We start from the raw sequence: 23,635 nt of genomic DNA on the forward strand, positions 1-23,635 counted from the left end.
TGGCCACCTGACCCACGAGGTCAGAGGTTTTGGACCCTCGGCCACATAGAAGCTGGGCAGCAAGCATGGTGGTGCAGTTGGTAACCCTATCCATAGCCACAAAAGGGGCAAAGGGCAGACCAAGGGGGATGAGAAGCCACCGTGAGGCCCAAGGACTTGGCCCTAGCAGGAGAATCCTTGAAGTGCTTGACAGCTGAGTCTGTGTTGTGTACAAAGAGACAAGTGCCATTGAAGGGCATGTCCATCAAGGAAGCTTGGACATCCCCCAAAAAGCCAGACATCCTAGGCCAGGCGTGGCACCTCAGGGCCACTGTAAAAAAAAAGAAAAAAACAAAAAACATGCTCTGCTTAGGGAGTCAGTCATGTCAAGACTGCAACAAACTGTGAACTTTGCCACATTTCTCAAATCAGCAACTCAGCAACAGCCTGAGGGAGTACAGGCCTCCTTAAGGGACCTATGGCAGCATTTGCACAATCGTATCCCATAGCGTGTGGGAATAACAGCCCAAAAGGCATGTGGTGTTCACGGACTGCAATGCAAGGCTGGCAGTAGAAAACATCTTCTTCCCAAGTGAGTCCAACCTTTTGGATTGCCTATCCAGTGGAGTGGAAGGGAACATGCCATGGGAGGTAGAGGCTTGAACCACCAAGCACTCAGGGGTGGAGGTGTTGCATTAAGAAGCTTGGGTCCCCAGGTGCAGGGCAATTACTGTGGGAGATCCTGTCCTGGGTTTGACTAGGTACTCAGTAGGACATCAGTGAGAACATCATTGAATGGGAGCAAGGGTTCCGAGGTAGAAGCTCCCAGTTACATCACCTCTGTCAAGGGATTAGTCTTGACAGCCTCAGAAAGCACTTGAAGGTCCAGAACCTCAGCTGCCCTCCTCACCATAATAGCTTAAAAAGCTCCCTCCTCCGTAGCCACAGTAGGGGGAGAAAGCATGCCAGTATCTGGAGAAGTATTCAGACTGCTGAACTCACCCAAGTCTTCATGTCAGTTAATTTCTTCATATGGCTGGTGTTCTAAGGTGTCCAGCGACCCCTCCCATTCATCCAAGAAGCTTATCCCATAGGAATAGGGCTCATGATCCGATATAGGAGGCACAGCTCTTGCTGGCGTCATACGACGCCCATCCGGCTCCATGGTAGAGTCAGAAATTACAATGGGGATGGCACCAACCGTGTGTGTGGATGGCGCCAAGAGCGTCGGAACCGACATCAGAGAAGGTCAAGGCGGCACGACCAGTGCTGGCCCAGATCCAGGACTGGATACCTGAGAGTCCCTCGACGTCAGGGCTGGAGCTGCCAGCACAGAACCCGAAGGGGCTCACTCCAACCCCACAAGGCCTTAAGACACTTCAGCAAGGTTGGGCTGCCCAAAAATGAGGTGCATGGCTTCAAACAACTCCCGAGTTGGACAGGGGTCGCTCCCCAAGAAACTCAGGGCAGCGCAGAGACCGCTGAGGCACAGGTTCCGCAGAAAACGGCATAGAACAGTGACACTCCTTTGTCTCGTAGGCCACCGGACGGGGAGAAGTGAAAGAGCGCTTCAGCTTCTTGAACTTTTTCTGATTTCTCGACTTACCTGATCGCGCTAAGGACTTGGAATGGGACGACGATGACTTTGGACTCTGCGAACGGTCAGGGACCTTCCTCTCAACCAGGACTTTGACTTCCACAGAGCCGAGGGTCGGGGAACCATCTGCTTCATGGACCTCTCCCACAAAACCTGTGGATGCATGGCCCATCACTTGGAGCATTACTTCAGGTCGTGGTGGCACTCCAGACACCTAAGACACACGACGTGAGGATGCGTCATGGATTTCGTCCGTTGACAAGATTCTCAGGGCTTGAATGCTGTCTTCCAGGAAGACATCTACAACACACCAAGAGTAAAACTCGAAAAAGACTTGGCAAAAAGTCAAAACAGCCAGTCAAGAAGTGACTGAGGAGAAGCTTTCTTCAGAGCAGCGCTGGCTAGAGTGGAAAGACCAGAACGTCACCACACCTGGATGGCGCCTATACAGGACCTGCAATGTCATTTCCAGCGCGAACAGAGCTGATGATGGACATGGAGCAGATCGATGACACCTACCAGCATGAAGGGGTACTGCTCACAAAAATCATCCGGATCCAGTCTGATGCCTGGGGAGAATTCTAAGGTAAGGAATCTGTAGATATAAGTCTCTATCAGATAAAGTGTGCATATTAATAGAACGTTGGGATGAGTTACTACATTAAGGAAATATTTAGGAATAGCTAGCGGAGTCTAGAATACCTAAAAGGGAATCAAATGTTTAATCTGACGGCTATGCTAACAGCAGTGTTTAATGTGTGCTTGTGATGGGCACTGACACACATCCTTTGGGACAAAGATCAGTTTTTCATCATAAAGGTTAGACCCAGTGCACCAGACAGAAAGACTAAAAATGAGTAAAAAAGATAAAGTTACAAGAGGGAAACAGAGGCACTGTTAAGTGTAGGTGTTAGATGAAAGATGCACAAGGCTAGGAAAAGGTTTGGACCCTCCCACAATTGTATTCATTTATTTATAAATCAGGCATTGGCTACCAGTACAAATTAAAGGATGCCATGAGTTTAGAGGTTAATTAGAATGCCTTGTACAGGTAATGATGCTACCTAGAAGCAGCCAAAGCAAACGGCACAGAAAATAAAGGAAGGCAAATATATGTTAAATGATGCAGCTCTTCTGAAGGCCAATGCTAATGTACATATGACAAAGGTTGAAAAAGTGTTTAGCCAAGGTCCAGTCTGGTTTCTGCCATAGCCGTGGTACTGAGACACATTCTGTGTTCTAAGATAATATACTGAAAATCAGTGATGAAGCCCACCTAGCAGTTATGGATTATTTGGAACGTTTCTCTGCCCTTAATACTGTTGACAGCTCTATGCTGATTGACAGGTTGGGCTCAGTAGGGAATGTTGAGAGTCATCCTCTGGCTTGGTTCTATGATTTCCTGTCAAGAAGAACACTGAGGGTGAAAGTCTGTCTTCTTGAGTCATACACCTTTGTGATTTCATATGGGACATCCATCGCTCTACTCAGTCATCAAATGAACACCCCTCTTATATATTTTGGGAGTTCTCACTAAGAAAAAACGGTCTCTATGCTAATAATATTGAGATATTGTTAAATGTAATGCATGAGCCCAGCTCATTTGAAGTCTGGGTGACTGACATATCTTCAAGTGAACACCTCAAAATCGGACATTCTTTTCTCAGGGACAGTATAGAAGGGTGATACTAAAATTCATCATCAGCCACTAAAAAATAGGCCTATTCACAAAGGTATTTCAGCCGTAAAACCTATTTACGCCTGATAGGAATTCACTAAGATATCTGCGGTGAGTAAATCAATGTACTAAAGTGGATTTCTCTGCCATGAGAGTGGAGAAACTACAATAGTAAATCCCACACAAGGGGTGGTGAAACAAGCATTCCAAAGCCTGGTTTGCCTTTAAATTTAATCCCACACTTCCATTCCATCCCTTCCACCTTGAAAATGCTCAAAGATGTACTCCAGCGAGGAGATGGAGTAAATCCCATTCAAAGACATGGAGGGGATGGGTACAAGAGCTTTCTCCACAGAGAAAATGCGAAGAAACCTCTGTGGAGAAAACAAATAATGCATTCGTACAGAGTGCCTCCATTTCATCTGTGTGGACTTCTACGCTGTAGAAATCTGGGCAGCAGTAATAGCGGCCTGTAGGAATTTTCCCAGTAGTACGTACGCCTAGAAGCCTGTGCCTGGCAAGGCTTTCATGTGTACTAGTGACAGTGTTGTTGAACAGGAACAAAAATGTAAAAGTACATACCGGCAGAAGTAAATCTCCGCCCATACTCTTACATTTTTTAGGAATAGGGCACGTAGCTCTCACACAGCTCGACATTCCTCAGAAGTACCAACAGATTATTAGCCGTTTTGGTGGCTAGAAACTAGAAAGTTCTTCAATCGGAAATCCTTCCGAACGTTTAGCTGCAGACTAAAGATTGTTTTTTAATTTGCAGATGTTATACAGAATTGACTTGGGGGCAGCAGTGTGTTTTACAATGACTAACATAACCTTAAGTATTATTATAAGGAAGCATTGTCTGAGTAACGATAAACGTGACATTACAGAAGACACAAACAAAAAAGGTTCTTGTGCAACTTGTGACAATGCAAAGAGACCTCCTATTACCACCTCGATAACACAAGCTGTAGAAATCAATCTATCAATTTAGGAGCAGCATGGTCTAACACTGACTTAAGCACATCACGCCCCTTGGGGTAACTGCATACTTAATAAATCTGCGATCAATCAGTTGAAACAAACAGTAGTAGAATTTGGCTCTAGCAAGTTATTTTCAAAGAAACCCTTGCTCACTAAGGTATTAATGAGAGAGCCCTAAGAACACTCCTGTCAGAGAGTAAGGAGCACTTCTGTGCGCAGCAGTTTAAGGAAAGATGATCAGTAATGGGCTGATGATATGAAGTTAAAGGGAACAGCTTGCACACAGGCTTAACCCAATAAAACCAAAACTATGCGAGGTTTCCAGAATCTGACGGGCAAAGACTGGTATTTCCTCAGCCATTTTAATGCAATCCCTGAAGCAAGGCCAGAATCATACTGGAACGTACAAACCTAGCACCTTCAGAAATGTTTAATCACGAATGAAATCCCTAAGGTGAAAAAACATACATCGAAACAAGGTTCCTTCTACAGAAAATCACATAAAACATACTGACTCAAAGTTGATTTCAAAATTCAGCATCTGTTAAAGCATGAACATCTTTAGCTCTGCAGTTTTTAATTAATTTCTAATGCAGTTGAGAAGAAAAAGTACACAAACAAAAAATAATTTCGATATGTCCATCAAAAAACACAGATGTTTCTGCCAAATAAACTATGGTCACTATTATATTGCGTGCCAAAATAAACCTGTAATAAGGTTAACTGGAATTTAGTTTACTGATAAACAGTTTAGGAAAACTTTTTTTTTTTTAAAAAGAGAAAAAGAAAATGTTTGTGTACCTGGGAGATTATGCCACTTGTTGACGGCAAAAAGTCGGTTGGCAGTAACTGTAATGACTGCGGGTGTTGCCAGTCCGGGCTGAGTATTGGCTGCCACGTGAGTCACGGGGGAGTTGGAGGGGAACTTCAGGACCATGATGACATCTTGTTGGGCCTGGTCTGTGAACATCAGCGGCGTCTGCAGGAGGAGATACTGTTGAGTGGGCACAACAAGAACCCAAACAAATGAGGAAAGGAAAGGGAGACAAAGGAAGGGGAACAAGAAAGATGACAGGACAAGAGAAGGAAGACCCCATTATAATAAAGAAGCTAAAAGCAGCTGCAAGAGAAAGGAGCATAAGAAGCATCCGACAGGCCAGTGGAAACTGCAGGCAATAAACCAGGTGAGCAGTTCTGGAAATAATGGAGCGTTTGTCAATGCAGTATAATACGATGAACCTTTGCTTAAAAAAGTAACTATGTCACATGTTTCTAAAACATGATGGAAAGGGGATCATGTATTTGGGCAAAGGCATTTTTTCATTATTATTGAAAACACCGGAAATTAAGGAGTGACCTTTTTATTTCCCAGGTTATCTTGCTTAATGCGCTATAGTAATATCTACAGCACACACTTCATCATCTTGACGCAATAGTCACATAGAGGCATATGTCTGTATACTCCGCCAGTCACACAGAAAATAAAGTTTGCAGGTAAATAAAAAATAAAATCAAAATGTGAAATGGCCAACTCAAAGAGGGGTGAATTATTAGAACTGCGACATCAAACAGTGGGACAGTGTAGGCCACATTTCCATTTCCCTGTCGATATTTGCCAAACTTATTATTTACAGATTGAAAGAGGTAGAACCCCACAACAAGGAAATAAATTAAATAAAACACAACTGCATGCACAGAATAAGCAAAGAAAAGCAGGCAGCCTAAAAGAAGACTATGTACAGGTTTTGAAAAATCAAGCTAATGAAAACATTTAATACACGATATTTGCAGAAATGAATCAAGCATATAGACAGCGTTGCTTAAATGGTAGTAAACAAAACGTATTATATATACATAAAAAAGAGTTTAGTAGCCTACAGGGGCTTCATTTACCAATTTACAATGGTTCTAAAGACACTTTCTGGTCGAACGTTTAGCTGGAGACTAAATACATTTTTTATTTATTTTAAGATGTTATACATAATTGACGTAGCCACGGAGCAGCAGATTGCTTTACAGTGACGAACATAATATTAAGTATAATTAACAGCAGGTACTGTATGAGGAACAATAAACATGCGTTATCATAGGAGACACGAATAAAAAAGGTTCTGGTGCATCTTATAACAACGCCCAGAGACCTCCCATGACCACCAGGTAACGCAAGCTGGAGAAATCAATCTATCATCTCAGGAGCAGCATGGTTTAACACTAATTTAAGCACATCACGCCCCTTGGGGCAACTGCATACAAACTCAAACATGAGCTAGATTGAGCACTCATAATCAAATACTAAAACCACCATCACAAGCTTCACAAGTTACAAGAGTTGGGGTTATACTTTTCTACAGCATTAAAAGTAGGGTTCATGTGTCTCAGGCATAGGTGCAGTTACAATGACTCTATGTGAATAAAGAAAACATCTAAAATGTTCGCCCTGTCTTTATATTGTCAACATGACTGTGCTCCAAACAACCTGTGGGGCAAAAACATAACACTTAATCTGAAAAAAAGGTTAGTAGCCTTCAGGGGCTTCATGTACCATAAGCAACAATGGTGTGTAATTTACAATAGTTCTAATGACAATTCATACTCAACTAATAAATAGTACCTGGGAAGAAAGCTATGTTGGGCTGGCAGTGTCCACAATTTATGGCGTATGTCACCAATGTGCACACCCGAAGACAATCTTGCCATTACACTAACTTTCTGGCACCATCCAAGCACTGGCTTCATTTTCATAATCTCTTGTCTTGTAAGATAAGCTTCCATGAAACGCTAATATACATCCGCACAATAGGTTCAACTACACCCAGCCAGACAACTCGAAGGTGCTGAACCCCGTCAATAAAAGGTACCAGGAACTTATATCAACATTAACAGTACTTTTTTGGGTTTATCTTGCACCATAGCTAATCTTTTGTTTTTTAGAGGGGTGATGCATGTTTCATATTTCTGTAAACACGTGCGGGATGCTTTAGAGCATCCTTTCACTTCTCGCTGAGGAGAATCAGAACCTGGGAAGGAGTGGTTACTATGTGCACTGGAGTGCTGTACTAGCAGACAAGCATCTCATTACGCTGAATGCCTTAAGTTGAGCAGCGTTTAGAATTTTGATCTCAAACCTATGTAACTGACATTTCTCATTTAATTCTAAATCAGTGTATTTCAATCACACTTTCCTTGGTACATTACCAGTCTCTCCTCTGTTCTTTGCTGTGGAGGCTCCTCCACTATGGCGCAGGAGCGGTGCGCCCCCACCACACCCCCGCTAGCAGCAACAGCTGCAAACCTTTTACTACAAAACGATAATAAACAGTGTTTATTATCGTTCTGTATTAAAGGGGCAGGGCAGTGGGGATGACAGCCACAGAGGGGGGTGCCCAGAGCACCTCCCTCAGTGCACATGTATGTTTGGCCAGCCGTCTCAGGCCGGCCAAACACACATGCACACTGTGCTCTCTCCAGCCTGGCACTGTGTTGCCGGGCTGGAGAGAGCAGGCACAGGCTCCCAGTCTGCCTGGGAGTGCCCCGGCTTGGCGCTCCCAGACAATCCTAACGCTGCTCTGAACAGCGTCAGGATTGGCCACAGGGCAGGCTGGGAGCCTCTGCCTGCCTGCTGAGGAGACAGAAGAGCGGCGCAAGTTTTTTTTTTGATTTTTTTTTTTACATTTTATTAATATTCTACCCCTCTGCTGTGCGCCACCCTGTAAGCCTGGCGAGCCACGACTGGTTCTCTGGGCTTCTCTCAAACATCAAACTTCATCTTCTACCTAGGCAAACCCCCAACCTCATTAGAGCACATTCAGTACCTAGAAAGACGCGGTCTATTACAAAGAACGTAATTGTTCTGCACTAGCTGTCCATTAAGAAACAGGTAACATTTAGGGCAGTGCTGTTTGTGCCCAATGCTTTAAAAGGTATTGGGCTACACTACCTACCATTATGCTCAGTAAGCAATACTACCTAGAAAAAATATATTTCAGGGGGTTTGTCTTCTTGAGCCTCGAAGGTGACCTAAGGGAAAAGTCTAATCTTTCACTTGAAAGAGTTTATCAGATTCCCTAATTGGGTTTGACCTTTGACGGTGATGGTACATGGGAACCATGTTTGCTAAATAGGAAACAACAGTTTGCTCAGTCGGTAGGTTTCTTGTTTAACCTGGCGGCTAACATAGGCAAGAAGCAGTTAGCTCATTTGCTAGAAATGTATAATAAGAAATGCACTCCGATTCTGACCTATGGGGCCAACATCTGGGGCATAGTAATGCGAGCACCCTTCGGATGGAAGAGAATCGATTTCTATGCCATTTCCTGGGGTGCTTCTTTGTAGCCCCAATTATGCCACCCAGGATACTTGGAAGATCAAATAAAGTAAGCTCCCTTGTTATTATTGTGCTCAATCAGGCATTATAAGCATGCTTTTTTTTTTGTTAAGGACAAAATACTGGAATGTATATCGTATGATTAAGACTTAAAGGTACCATGGATCTCTTACATTAGGAAAGGGTTTGCCTAATTCAGAAGTCCTTCCCTGTTTACAGACTCTAAGGAAATCTCGAGTAACGATAAAGCTTGGGTAAAACAGGTCTTCATGGAAGCGAGGACCAAGGATAAGCTCAGCACTATTTTGTGGCCCAAATCATTGAGTGCTTCTTCCCCTTTTGAAAGCATATGGGAAGCAAAGAATGTCGAAATAGTACTGGATTATCTGGCATGAAAGGGAGTCACAACCTTCAGCAGAAACGCTGATCTGCTCTGTGACACTGGTTTGTCTGGGAAAACAAAAAGTGGTGTATGATGGTTAGACTGAAAAACCCTAGCTCACTCATATGACAAGCTGAAGTTTTAAATGGGGTGCGAATAAGGAAGAGATTAAGGTCTCACTGAGGCATCACAAACGTTTTAGGTGGAAACATATGTACTAAAAAACTTATCGCAACAGATGACATCAACAAGGACGCTTGGTCCAGAAATGCAAAAAGGCCAAAAGACAACAAGTAACTCCTGGTCCAATCCCGAGTCATTGGGATGGCTCGGACCCAGTCGTTCCCAATCTTCTTCTGAATTTGAAGCAAAAGAGACAGATGTTGGAAGGCATTCAGGTGCCCTGAGCTCCTCTTCAGACAGACTGCCCTATAAGAGAGAGATCAGGGTACCAACCCGGGTGATCATGTTCTCTACACATCTACAAAACAAACTCTCTTGGAAACTCCAGTGTGGTAAAGTGCGGACAATGCACATTCTCGAAAAAAATCTAGCTAGGGTTCTCTTATGGCTGGAAGATGGCCTGTGGCACCTGGGGGTAAAACTGTCATTTGTGATCCACTGAGTGTCACCAGCTGTGTTTGTTCACCCTGGCATTTAAAGATTCCATCAGATGATTCACAAGAAGGGATATGCTGTGATTGCCCAGCCAGTTCCAGAGCTGCAGATCCTCTTAGCACAGGACCATTACAGTACTCTACTCTGCTTGCTGCAGTACCACACGGCGGAGTTGTTGTCCACGAGGACATGAACCAGCCAATCTTTGATTGATGGTAAGAAGGCTTTCAACGCCAAGTGAAGACTCACTGAAATCCACGACTGAGGGTGAAACACCAGGATCAAAAACTCAGTGACCCAGAGGGAGGGTTTGAAACTGCACCATATCCATAATGGCTCTGATTAATGGGAGTTTCTGAGGAGTCAGGTGTGATTTCGAAACGTGTCCGAAGGCACAGACAGAAAGGAACTGATGTCAGAGCGCAGGGGTGGTGCTTGTAATTGGCTGTGATGTCACTTCCAACAGCGGGACGAAGCCAACACAAACCCCAAAATGCCATCTACTGCCATACGGTAGCAATGCTATGTAAAATCTCTGGATCCAGTTTGGTGGCTGGGGGTATTCCCAATGTGAGGAATTTGTGGTTAGAAGCATCCATCAGAAACAAAAAACATAAATGCTAAAATAGCCTTTTAAAACGAGCTTCCTTGTAAACAGTGCACATATCAATAGCACTATTACAGCTTTGATGTAAAATATAATAGGCAGTCTAATTGAAGCTAGGAGGCCTTCATGGTATTTTCCCACTTCATGGGCTATTGTTCCTAAAACGAGGCCTGGACAAAAGGATATTCCCTTATATGATGATTATTGTATAACCAAAACTGCTCAGCTGGTAAGAGCAGAAACATGGCTGCCATCAGCTTCTCATAGCTGTATCCACGTACAGAATACACTGTGCGTAATTTGGTTGGACAGTGTGTGCAGATTCCTTACTGTCTCGTCAAAGCCTGTGGTGTGGTAGTGTGACGCAGCCAGATGGAATAAACACACTTGACCCAACGAGAACGTCAGACGTGCCGATTATCAACCGCAATAGACTCTAGCATTTAAAAGATAAATAAACAAATAAATAATGCCTAAAAACGTTTTTACAATAGCTCAGTACATGCAATGGTGTCACCTGAAAAATCCCCGTGAACAACTTGAATAAGGCCTGTCCTACCTGCGCATGGGATCAAGGATGTTCTACATACCACGTCCCACTTTGCAGAAGCAAAGAGGTCCACTTTCTCCTCTTGACATTGCCAAGGCTGGGAGTGGTGCAACTTTCCACTTAGTGGGCTGCTTAAGCACCTGCTCCAAGGGTTCAACAAGCAGGACGAGGGGTCAGTGGCCAACTGCACACAGTTGCAGCCCCAAGCGTAGAAAGGGGTAAAATTGATTACTGTGCACAAAATAACGAGTAGCTTGCCCTAGTACACGTGGATTTAGGCTATGAAGGCACACAAGAAAGACTGCATGATTTGTTAACGAACAATGGGGAGCATCTAATATTCCAGGACTGCAAGACTCCAACTACTGGCCTTTACTAAAAGCCCATGTCGCAGCTGAAGTTATCGGGATACGTATAGTTTATATTCATATATAGCTACTAGGAAAAAATAAACACATTAGCATTTTTATTATCAGTCCTTTTAAAAAAGTTGTTAAGACTACTTACAAAAGCATATTGCACCATGATTTCCGATTTGTACTCTTAGCATAAAGGTGTAAATAAAACAACTAATAAGCTACCCAGACACCTTTCTGAGCAAGTGGCTAAAAGCCAATCAATATTATGAGTTAAATCTCCCTGGATGCTCATTCAATTAAACGTGTCAGTAATGCCTCATCTGATGTGGCCTCAATTAAATCCAGTTATCTGATGGTGTAAAAACACAGGGGGATTCAGCAACAGCAGCAGAAGCAGACAAACACGCAGCCTTCACGTGGCGGCTAATTACCACACCTGGTGTGCATTACGTTACGGCTCTTGGGCTTAGCGAGCAGTGCGCGACTTCCATTGTGGGCTGCAATCGCATACAGAGCAGCTGGCCCACACGAAAAACGAACACCAAACACTTGAAGTCAAAAATATACAGCAAGCTGCCATAGATACCCCAGGATTCTCAGAACATTTCTGCTACGCGCCGCATTCTAAATTTTTACATCACACTTGTGCAAATAAGGACTTTCATAATGAAGCAGGGTTGCTGTTCTTTACGTAATGCTCTGGGGCTCCTTTTAAAGGAGACCCACCAGGGCCAAAACGTGACTGTGGTTGCCACAGAAGCCAAGGAGGGCGACAGAAAATTAGCCAACTGCCTTACGGAGGTTCTGTGAGTAAGGAAAGTTGAGAGACCTGGGTGGTAAAGTAAACCCAGGGAAACCATTGTTGCCTCTGCCTGCCTTTACACTCCCTGTGCACAGCAGCACCCAAACCTGCCTGGGTGTTTAGGTGCTGCCTGAGCACAGACTAAGCAGCTGCGAGCACGTGATTAACATAAGCTAGGGATCAATTTCGTGTTTACGTAAAATGAAAAAGTGGAATTTCTCAGCAAGATGTGTGCATTCCGAGAAAAAAACAGAAAGACGTAGTGCGTCAGGAAAAAAGAGTTTATTCGCGAAACGAACATCTATCTAATATGTGAGGTCAAATGAAAAAGTTACTTACCGTTGCTAACGATATTTCTGTTGTATATTCTATTCACTTCCAGGTTCCTCACCATATAATTCAGAATAATGGACCAGGCACCAGACTAGTTAACAAAACTTTTCTCCATAGCTCTTCCCTGTTTGTAGGGGGTGCTGGCTCCGTTCAATGACAAAAGTGATGTAATTGTAACCTCGCCAATCCCATATTTTTTCTCCACTGTCATACCAATGTGTTTCTCATGCCGCTGGGGTAGCAAGTTGAGACTGATATCAGGTAAGACATGCAGTGCAACCATAGAAAATGTGGTACCTTATGCAGATCCATGACCCTCCATCAACTGGGAAAAGGGAGAGATCGGTGAGGAATGTGCAGGTATATAGAGTAACCACTAGAAATATCTCAACAGAAGTAACTTTTTCTTCTGATGGATATTCTACCCACAAATTCCTCAACTTTTGAATAGATTCCCAAGCAAGGGTAACCTACATAATGGAAGGCCTTGATGGATGGTTATACCAGAAAGTCATGTAGCATGGATCTGGTGAAATGCCGATCTCTCCTCCCCTCCGAATCCAGGCAATAGTGCTTACAAAGGTATAAATGAATGACCAAGCGACCGTTGAGGCATATGTCAGCTACAGGGACTCCTCTAGCCAAGTCAGATGTTGTGGATTTGGCTCTTGTAGCATGAATTGTAATGCCCTATGGATCCTTTTGGGCCATGCATAGCAGATTTTGATGCATAAAATGATCCATTTAAATACTTTTATTTCTCTACTACTTTCCCATTCTTGTTGCCCACATAACCTATGAAAATCTGGTGATCCTTGCCTAAGTCCTTTGTGTTGTCCATATAAAAACTCACCACTTTTCTTGGAGTCTGTGCAAACTCTCCTTATCCATGGCACGGTAGGAGGGTAGGGACAGACAGAAAGAAGGTAACATGATAGATTGGCCTAGATGGAAGGGGGTCGCCACCTTCTGAAGGAAAGCAGCTGTGTTTATGAGCACTAACTTGTCAGGGGAGAAAGTGGTGAAGGAGAATTTGATGCTCACTGCCTGCAACTCGCCAACGTGCCTGGCAGAAATGACTGTAATAAAAAAACTGTTTTGATAGCAAAGAGTCATAATGAACAATTGTGAAGAGGCTCAAAAAGGGGTCCTCATCAAAAAAAGTGAGAACCAGATTTAACTCTCACTGTGGCAGAACACCTCTGTGATAATGAATCTTGTACGTCCACCTTTGGCTTCATGGTTAGTGGCAGAAATGTGTCTCATTCTTCTCTAAGACCATTTTCCCTGTCTATGAGCTACTGCCAGAGCACCAGTGCTTCCGTGCACACGGAGCAAGAGGTGTTCTATCACAATATTGAGTGCAGAATATCGACCAACAACACTATAGAATGCAAGATACTGGCTACCATTGTATCGCCAAGGTAAGCATATAAAGATAAATACAGATTTACTGATCTTAACTCCACATCAATGTATCGTGTGAATATATCCACTCTATATCCTACACTCTATATTGTTGCAGATTGATATTTTGTCTCTTGATATTGTGACATACAACCAAACAAGCTACTTCCACTTATTAGTTACTATATGACAGATGTGCTGTCTATAAATATTTGCATCTACAATGCCTGCAAGTGGTGAAGGAAAAATGTTAATGTCATCCTGATTACTCTCAACTTCATGATGCTAATGTGAAGTTTATGTCCTGTACAGATCATAACACATAGCAAGTTAGATCCTGCATATGATATCCATTATCTCTGAAGAGAGCCATCTGGCATTTTGTTAAGATCTGGCCACAAAGGAAGGTAACACTCACCCTTCAATAAGTGAACTTCAAACTTCCACCAAGGTAAATCTCTTATCACCTGCAGTGTGAGACAGATGATGTTCTTCATCTCCCCATAAAATTAGTTTCAGTGTCTGCCTACAGCCCACTGAAGTACCACATTCTCAAACACTCCTGAGACACAAGAATTATACATAAAAGCCAAGAGACCTTGGTGGTATGCAGTCATCCTCACAGATTGAATAGGATTCTTTTAGAACAAGATCATGTCCCTTTCCAAGAGGAAACACTTGTATAAGACATGTCCACAGTAGATTCAGATGCTACAAACCAATTGTGACTGGTCAAGAATGAGTTTTGCCATTTTACAGAAAGACCCCATTCTTGCACAAAAGAAAACAGTGGTTGTAAGAACCAAGCTTTTGGCAATGAGTCAGATTACACATCCTCATCAACCAGTCAGTCGTCTAGATACAGGTAAACAGCTCTTCTAAAATGAGCTACCATGAGCGTCATGACCGAAGAGCATTTCCGTTAATAGGAAATAGAGACCCCCATTGTAAACTTGTGTTACTTCCTGTGCAAGTGAAGAACAAACAATATGAATCCTGTCTTCCTTCATTAATGCCAGGAGAACTTGATTTTAAAGTCAACATTTTTAACTTCTCCTTTTTCAAGAAGCTGCTGAAAAAATGAAGATCTAACATAAGACATAACCTTCACCTTTCTTTGGAATGAGGAAGTATCTTCTAGAAAGATGTCAAACTCTCTCATATGGGAAAACCAACTTCTAGGACACATTTCAAGAGATTTCCATCATCAAGAAATTTGTGCAAAAGGAGGTTGGTGGGGGTCTGAAGAGCAGGGAAAGGGGGTCTCTTAAGAGGTGTCAAGCTTTAACTATGTTTAACAAACTTGACACACAGTGGTGTGAGATAATTCATGTTATTTCTTTAAAAACATGTCAACCAATAACCAAAACAACATTTTTAGCTAGCTACGACTGGATGGGTAGACGAGCAAAAGGAACCTTGACCCTCATGACCTCTGTCTCATCAGTGACTCAGAGAATCTAAAAACTGATACAGAGTTTGAAGTTGGTAATGTTTCTCCAAAGTAGTGAGCATAACCTCTAAATGTGTTGCATGACCTCTGGAACATATGTGAGGGAATATAGCATGTTATCTCTGTACATCAGTCACAAATCCACTTGTTTCCTTCCATGAATGTCTGTTTAGAACTGATTATACCGCTCTAAGGTGAGCCACAACATCCATTGTGTGCAGACTATTTTGCATACTCTGTCTTGATGCATCCATACCACCCCGGAGAAGTTCTAAAAAATGGCTCTTAAGATACTTAGGTAAGGACAGAACCAGCAAAGTCTATACCTCTCATAAAACATGGACGTATCTACAAAAAGACAAATAGTATATCATGAGCCAAGGATTAAGCAGACTGAAATGAATATATTCTTCCTCAATGTGCCCAACTTTTAGATTTCCTGTCAGAAATGGAGGAACAGTATTCTATTTCAGTTTAGTGTCTGATGCATGGACTAAACACCTTCCTGGTGTTGGGCGACTAGTCACACAAGGAGACTCAGATGGAACAGGACAATATGTACTGGAAGTCATCCTCAATGCAGTTAGCAAAGACTAAGGTTAGGACAAGGGATCCTCAGCCTGATCTGCTAGCTCCTCATTAAAAATAAGTTACTTGTCAGAAACATGTTTTCTTTTCAGAATCTCTGAACAGACATGATTTGTGCTACTGCTTTTACAAAAGAATGCATAATGTCTGTCATTTTTTGTAAAATTCAGCTGCACAATGAGCATGTTCAACTGAAGCAGGCACCCTCAGATTTGGGTAAGGCCATATAAGGTGATGTGTCCAACCAACTACCACTGTGGAGGTCAGCTATGTAACTAGTTTTAGAATCTAAGAAAGGCAGGAAATCCTCTTCCTCCTCATACATCAGTGCCCTTGATGGACGTAGGGAAAGTTAAGACATTCAAATCAGACTCAAATAAATCAAATTTGCATTTGAATGACTCTTTTCTTGAAATTTAGGGAATTTGTGAAAATTCAGTTTCCTTCAGATAATCATCAGCCCAGAATTTAGAAAATTAAAAAACCTGTTGTTAAGGAGTATTTGGTTGAGATCGAAAGTGGTTTAACTGTAGTTCCTTTTGCCATTATTGTCTCTTACATGTAAGTATCACTTTAAGACGCAACGGAAGGGTAGAGACTTGATTATACTGTATTTTTAAGATAACTTTGTTATATTTTGTTTTTTATCGATTTAATGTATATGAAATGCTGTATTTAAAGATAGTATGTTTACATGTGGACCTCTTCGGAGTTTCAAATGGTGAAATAAATAAAATAAAATAAAAAATGAGTATCCAAAGCAACTCCAACTAAATTTGGCCAAAGCATCACAGACTTTGCTAAAGGCATCGTTGTAGACTTCAAAATTGAGTTAGAGACTGGCTTGTGAACAGACTTCAGATTGGTCTAGATGGAAGGTAGTAATCCGAGATCAAAGTCGGTGTCAGAATAAGTGCTGCAACTGTTGTGACTAATCCACTCAAGGCCAAAGGCATCTGTAATTCCTCCTTGGTACTGGCAAAGGAAGAGGCATTGGAAAACTCACTTTATAAGAAACCGGTTTCAGTGATCAACTGGCTCAGAGGGAACTGAAGATGCAGGTCTCTCAGAGTTAGGCTTCTTGAAATGGGGAATGAAGCGATGTTCTTTGATGTTGTTTTATCTTTCAGTTCATCTGAGGGAAACCTCGACTTGAACAGACCTAGTACTAGATCTAGTTGTAGATAAAGAATATTTAGATTTCTCCTCTATTGAGGCCAAAACAAGCTTTGCCTCTGTCTCAACATGTTTGGAAGCACTCACTAACAGGTCACATGATGCAGGGAGTGGCCCTTATCAGAATACTAGGTGTAATAGGCGTTGGCAACTATTGCACATCTTGAAACATGGACTATCAGAGATTTTTGAAAAACAGGAGGGAAAAAACATGAAAAACTCAAGTGAAAATGTTTGAAAACTGGACAGTCCTATATCCAACATTTGTTAGAGGTGCGGAAAAAAGCATTTGACCTCACCGGTGCCCAGGCAGTTGTCACAACATATCTGGTGATGTCAACGCACACCAGTAATGGTAAATAGCTAAGGAAAACAATTTCCAGTTCCAGCATAGTGCCTGGGAAGGGGTTCAATTAAGAAATCTGTTGGAGTGAATATATAATTGAAGGGTGCTTTGTATGCACCTCAAAGTATAAGCAGTTATGTCAAACAACAGACATGTTAACTGAACCGACTATAAAGGTTGTTCAACCAATTCTTAGATGAATTATACAGTTTGCTACCATGTATTCAAAATTTTGTTTTTGAAGAGAGGGTGTCCTTCATGCCCTGTGGAGAATCAGGCTTGCTTGGGAAACCATGGTTACAGAAGTGCCTGTAAAACCTGTGGCTTATAAGAAAATTATTGGGGAAATAAAATGCACCCTTTGGTCCCTTTTTACAGACTTTTCTTGGAGAGAGAAGGCCTCCACGTCTCTTGGGGAAATTCAGACTAACTCAACCGGTGCTTTTCAGTGAAACTACTTATGCCTGACCACTTTCGAAGTTCAACAGCCATCACTGCTTGCTGCAATGTCGGCAAGAAGGCAATTTCACTGTGCTTTTAAAACACCTCCAGAGCTGGACATTCTAGAAACGCTTGCAGGGGTGCAGCAGAAGAATATTATCAGAGTAAGAAATAATGGCTGTAAGTCTTTAAGGCTCTAACCTAACCCAAGTATGAGAAAGTTACTTTAAAGGTCTTTTCAATTACAAACTCATGCACACTAGCCATTTAGTGGCATACACAGGAACTGGTTCTATAGCAGTGAAAGCAGAAGTTTGCATGTCTTGTACCATGCACAGAGATGTTGATCACATCCAAGTATCCCTTTATACCTGCAGGTTATGTATATCCTTGCCAGTTAAAAAAGAATCTAATCAGTGCAGTGTGGTCTGGCGGGAACTACTACAAAACAGCCTATAAAACAGAAGCAACCCATACCTCTAGAAGGCAGTTTTATTCCATCCTTACATCTCCTTCTTGTTCCCGGTTCTTACAATGGGGGGGTAGATTTTACAGCATAAAAAAATGAAAAGAGGGGAGGCAAAGGCCACCTTGGGCAGCCAAGGTAAACAGGATACCTAGCACTTCCAGAATGTGTGGTAGGCGACCATGCAGCTGCCATGCATATTTGTTTCAGACAGGCAAATGTCAGGAGAATGCCACCAAAGCCACCTTCACCCAGATGCAGAGTGCTAAGAAACTGAATGGAGGATCAGCCTTACGCTAGAAGACATATAAATTGATCCTTGTGTCAACAGTGGCCCTCAATGTTGCCAAAGGTTACAAATGCTGGCCAGTAAAACTCCATCAAAAGAAAAATATAATGCATGCTGCATCTCCTCTGCTAAGGGGGTGTATGGACACAGGAAAAAATTATGGATACAAATTTAAATTTTGAAATGAAACTCTAACATCACCATGAAGCATGGCCTCAAGCCCTCCTTTTGCTGACAGAATGCAGGAATGGTTCTGAAAAGTCTCCTAAAAGCCATAGGTTCAAAGCATCTGTGCATCCTTCTGGCTAGAACCAAGTTGATGTACAAACAGGGTAGATGTATCTGACCCGAGTTTACAGTGGGGAAGGTTTCTCCAGGTCTGTTCTGATGGCCAATAGGCAGGTTTCACAGTGTCCACATGCACATTTGATTCAGCTAGATGTCTTAAAACAAGAAGTTGACATTGCTAGAGATTTCAATAAAAATAAAATTAATTAAATTAATAACCGGTTTAAGTGAAATGTAGGCTTAACCGTTAAACATGCATTTTCCTTTCTAAACTTTGCATGACCTGCATTTGCTTGACTTGCTCGATTCGCTACCGTTAACAAGTTCTAAACTGCTTAAGCTTAGCAGAAATGTTTCTATTGTGACTTTTGCATGGCGTTCTCAAGCTTCCTATGATAACAAGGAAAGTTATAACTTCTATTTCATTTTTAACCACTTGACCGGCACTGGAATCTCGAAACTTGCTAAATTAATCTTAAACTTGCTTCTTTTTGAATAGGCTTCTAGTGTGAAGAGATGTGTGAACAGAGTTCATTTAGTATGATTATGATTAAAACTTACATGCATGTTCTTTCTTTCAGAGACCAAGGCAGCTGAGAAAATTGCTTGGTGTTTCATTATGTTTGAAAATTCTACAAAATGTATCTTGTGTTTAGAACTCGCTTGTTTACACTTGCCATCTCGACGGAAACTGATCCATCCTCACCATGTTCTCATTTACTGATTGGCTGATCTAATACTTTATCTGAAGAATTTATTAACATTCATATATTATTGTAATTCATAAAAAAGTGTCCCAGGGAAAGAACATTAAGAACATTAAGAACTCACTCACAGACTTCTCAGACTTGCACATTCTCTTGTTAAGGAGGTTCATACTTTAAGCTTGTTTCTTTTTGCCATTTTATTATTACATTGCTTGATACTCTCCGACACAGATGATTTTTGAGGCCTAAATGCTCTTCTACGAGAAACTTTTCATGAGTTACATGACTTCAATGGGTTTTATTGACATAGAATTACAAAATAGGGATCAGATTTATGGGACAAGCTTTACTCTATGTTCTGTAAGTTATGCTTAACTAATAAAGAAATGGTCTAAGAACTTATGATTAATGAAACCTTACAAAATGTAACTGCAACTCTCACTATTGACTCCTTAGAAACAGTCATTGATTAATGCAAAAAGCATTGGTTTAAGATTTGTAGTTTCCTTTTGCATGCTCATTTCCGAGGTCCATTCTAGGTTACTTAAAAGTTGCAGTGATTTTATAAAATTTACAAACATCTCCGCTCCCAACATGCACTGAAGCGAGTGGAGTAATTTTCTTTGAACCTCAATAACTTGCACCTGGATGGCTCTAGAGAGAAGGATGCATTCTTGACTAATGTCTTCTGGCTTCCTGTTCGGAGGCCGAAGAGCATCAAGCCCAGCTCTTAAGGAACAAGATGTTTAATTTGAATTATGATAGGTTGGGGTGCAACACTTGTCTTCCCTCATTGGGCGGGTGGTTCTTCCTCTGAAGGAGACAGATTTGTTCCTTCTGAAATATATGGAGAAGGTTACAAGAAAACAAACCACAGTGAGGCTAAGCTGGGGCCACCACGTTTGCCATGCACCTGGGTCTTTCTCTGAACTTCTGTAGACCCCACCCCAGGGTCAGAGAAGGCAAAGAAAAGGCATCTATAAATTCTAAGCAAATAGATCTTTTTGCTAAATTGCACTAAGGTGTTTGTTCTGGACATCTTTTTATCAGGTTTGTGGACGATGTGACCTGATAAACAGTCCCTGCTACATGGGCTCTTGTTAAAAAATATCTATTTCCAAATTGCTATTACTATCAAGGTACTAGATGACTGTGTGCAGGCCCTGTGTGCATCTGCACAGAAAGCAAACATGGGTAGATAACAGTGAAGGATGTTTGTTTCGTCTCCTTCTTAAACAGAACACGCAATTATTTTCTTAACAGCCATGGTCAGAGTACACATTCCTACTGTATTAAATGTAATGTTTAACAAGAAAAACAAATCTGCAGAGTGTAGCAAAAATGTGCTGACCAGTGGTCAAGAATAGTTTGGGAATATTAAATATACATTGCCTGAGCTCAACTGAAATGCACATATATTTCTGTCTGGGATCACAACCCACTGACGCCTTTTATTGGCTTTGTCACCAGACTATCACTTCAACAACTATCCATAAAAGGTCCAAGGTAGGATGGAGGAAATCCAAAGGGGCTAATTAGTAAACGTCACTGACATTCAGTAACACTCTTTCTGGTAGATACTCTATCTAACCACAGATTTCTCATACTGTGAATTTTCCCAGGCACCAGATTCTCACACCAACTCCCTCGTCCATCAGTAAGTGGCTTCATGTGACTCTGTGTCAAGTCTTTCTCGCACAAATGTGATATTGGGATCTCAATATCTGTGCCACCTCTGAATGCTGATTAGGTGTGGGTGATAAACTCAGCTCTGCGGTGGTGTTTTGGCTACTCCGCATTACAGATGTAACGCGGAGTTTCAGACAAATTGTGTTGACTGTCATGTGGTGGAGTTTTTTCTCAAGCACGGCTCGCCAATGGTAAGTTGGTGAGTGAGAGCAAGAATTGGCGTTTCGGGTGCTAAGAGGGCACCAGGTGAGATTTTCCTGTCAAGGGTGGTTGCGACTGTTCGCATTGGGAAAGCTGCAGTTTGAATACAAAATCTACTCAAGCGGCTGTGAAACCAACTCGAGCAGCAGTGTCTTCTGGCACGCCGTGCGGTGCTGTTCGCACTGATTTCTCAGAGAGGAACAAACTCCTGGTGCTAAAAATCAGCACGAAGTACTAATTTCCACCCGCTCACAAAACTCCAAGGAATCTTGCAGAGTTCTTTTATGCAACTTCACGGAGTGAAACTCTGAGTTCCTCCCACCCCTAGAACTGATGTCATTTTCTTTCTGACATCGCTCAGAAATCAGAATATGTCGATGTGTAGATCTCTACATTGGTACCTTATTAGTCTGGACTCAAAGCGTCCATTCCACACAATGGGGAGGAGGAAGGGTCAGTGAGAAATGTGCAGTTAGAGTATCCACCAGAAAGAGCACAACAGAAGGTAAGTATTTTTTTCTTCTGATGGATACTTATAACTGCAGCTTCCTCACCCTAGACTAGATACCAAAGCAATACCTCCCTCCCGCACCCCAGCAGTGGATCTGTGGAATGACTCGGACCAGGGAATCCTGCAAGCCAGATCAGGCAAAATATGCCCCTCAATTGACTAGCCGAAGTGGCCACATTGAGGAACGCTGGTTTTAGTGTCAGTGATCACAGAGAACAGCTGTGAATTGGTCCAAATAAGGCACACATCAGGTATGTGAGAACCAAGTTAAGATTCCACTTCGGCATCATGAAAGGTTCTGGCAGGAAAATAGGCATCAGCCCTTAAAAAAAAGAAATCATCAAAATGGGTGTTGTCAAAAGAGATGGCTGATCGGGTATATGGAAGGGCCAACAAATAACCTTTAACTGTTGCTACAGCAATGTCTTGCTGGCCTCAAAACAAACAAAACTGTAGTATATCCGCTAACTATGCCTGCAAAGACTGAACATTGAAGGAAGAGCATCATACAATAAACTTCTCCCAGCAACCTGCATAAGCAACTTTAGTAAAGAGATGCGTGGCTGCCAGTATAACACCGACTACTTGAGAGAAAAATTGAAAGCCATCAACTGTCGCTACTCAGTCTTCGAGCATGGTAGAGTAGGTTGTTGCGATCCATGTGCAGGACCCAAACTTGCTGCTGTGACAGAAGGTTCTCACGAGGGAGCAGCTGGATCAGAAAACAGTGCTCATGGCCAAAAGTTCCAGGTACCCACACTCCTCACCTAGTCTAGAGCCATACGAGGACTTGGACAACAGACATTCCTGATCTTCGTCTGAACTCTGGACAGGAGAAGTAGAAGTAGGAAGGAGTACAGGAGCCCCAAGTCCCAATGCGGACAAAAGGCATCTCTGAGTTAGAACTGCCTTGGGAATGCCAATGAGCAAAAAATTAGACACTTCGTGTTCTCTACAGTGGTGAAAAGATTGAGCAAGGGTTCCCCCAATTCTTGAAGACATCCTGTGCCACCTCTGAATGTAGCCACCATTTGCAAACCCACTAGGTAACTTCAGCTAAATTCATCTGCTCTGATGTTTAAAGATCCTGGCAGGTGCTGTATGACCAGGTAGATGCCCTAAGTGTTCAGCCACTTGGCAAGGTGCAAGGCCACCTTGCACAAGACCCACAACTGAAGCCCGCCCTGCTTGTAGCAGTGCCACATGGCGGTGGAGCTGTCTGTGAAAACTTGCATCTGTTCTCCCTTGATAGCTGGAAAAAACACTTTCAGTGCCAAGCAGGTCACCTGTAACTCCCAGAGGTTGATGTGGAGGGAGGCTTCTGCTAGAGACCAAACTCCACCAATCCCAGGTGACCTCCCTCAAACCAGGAATAATGCATCTGTCACAACAATTAGCTCTGTGTGTGGTAGGGAGAGAGGGTCTGCCATAGGTCTGATTGCGGTCATACAACCACCACTGCAGGTCTTCACAATCTCCAATGACACCTGAACGGAATTCGAAAGGTTCCCTTGGTGCTGACCCCACTGAGACTTCAGATCTCACGAATAGCCCACAAGCGCCACCTGGCGTGGTCCACAAGCAGAATACAGGAGAACACAAAGCCTAAGAGCTGCTCTCACTAAGACTCACGTCCAGGGTTGAAAGATCGGGATCATAACACGACTGTCCTGGAATTGTTGATGTGGAGGCAAAGCTCAGAAGATCACGGTGTCCAGGATGGCTTCAATTAATGGGAGCTGTTGTGAAGGAATCAGGTGTGACGTCCCCACATTGATAGAAATGCCCAATAATGTCAACAGGTCGGCCATCGTCTGGAGGTGATTTAAGATTGTTTGAGATGAGGCCACCTTTATTAGCCAG

General features: G+C 42.6%; 1 protein-coding gene across 3 annotated transcripts in view; it reads right to left on the reverse strand.

Moving 5' to 3' along the window:
* LRBA (LPS responsive beige-like anchor protein) overlaps positions 1-23,635 on the reverse strand; it is a 1,864,610-nt gene that overhangs the window by 200,759 nt on the left and 1,640,216 nt on the right. For 2 of the 3 annotated variants that reach the window (XM_069242641.1, XM_069242640.1), the window contains exon 50: positions 5,037-5,229. In XM_069242641.1, the coding sequence (XP_069098742.1) occupies positions 5,037-5,229 (193 nt within the window). The remainder of the gene's footprint in view (positions 1-5,036; positions 5,230-23,635) is intronic. The other variant, XM_069242642.1, reaches the window with a different exon arrangement.

This window comes from Pleurodeles waltl, chromosome 1_2 (assembly GCF_031143425.1).
Source record: "Pleurodeles waltl isolate 20211129_DDA chromosome 1_2, aPleWal1.hap1.20221129, whole genome shotgun sequence".
NCBI classification, from domain to species: domain Eukaryota; kingdom Metazoa; phylum Chordata; class Amphibia; order Caudata; family Salamandridae; genus Pleurodeles; species Pleurodeles waltl.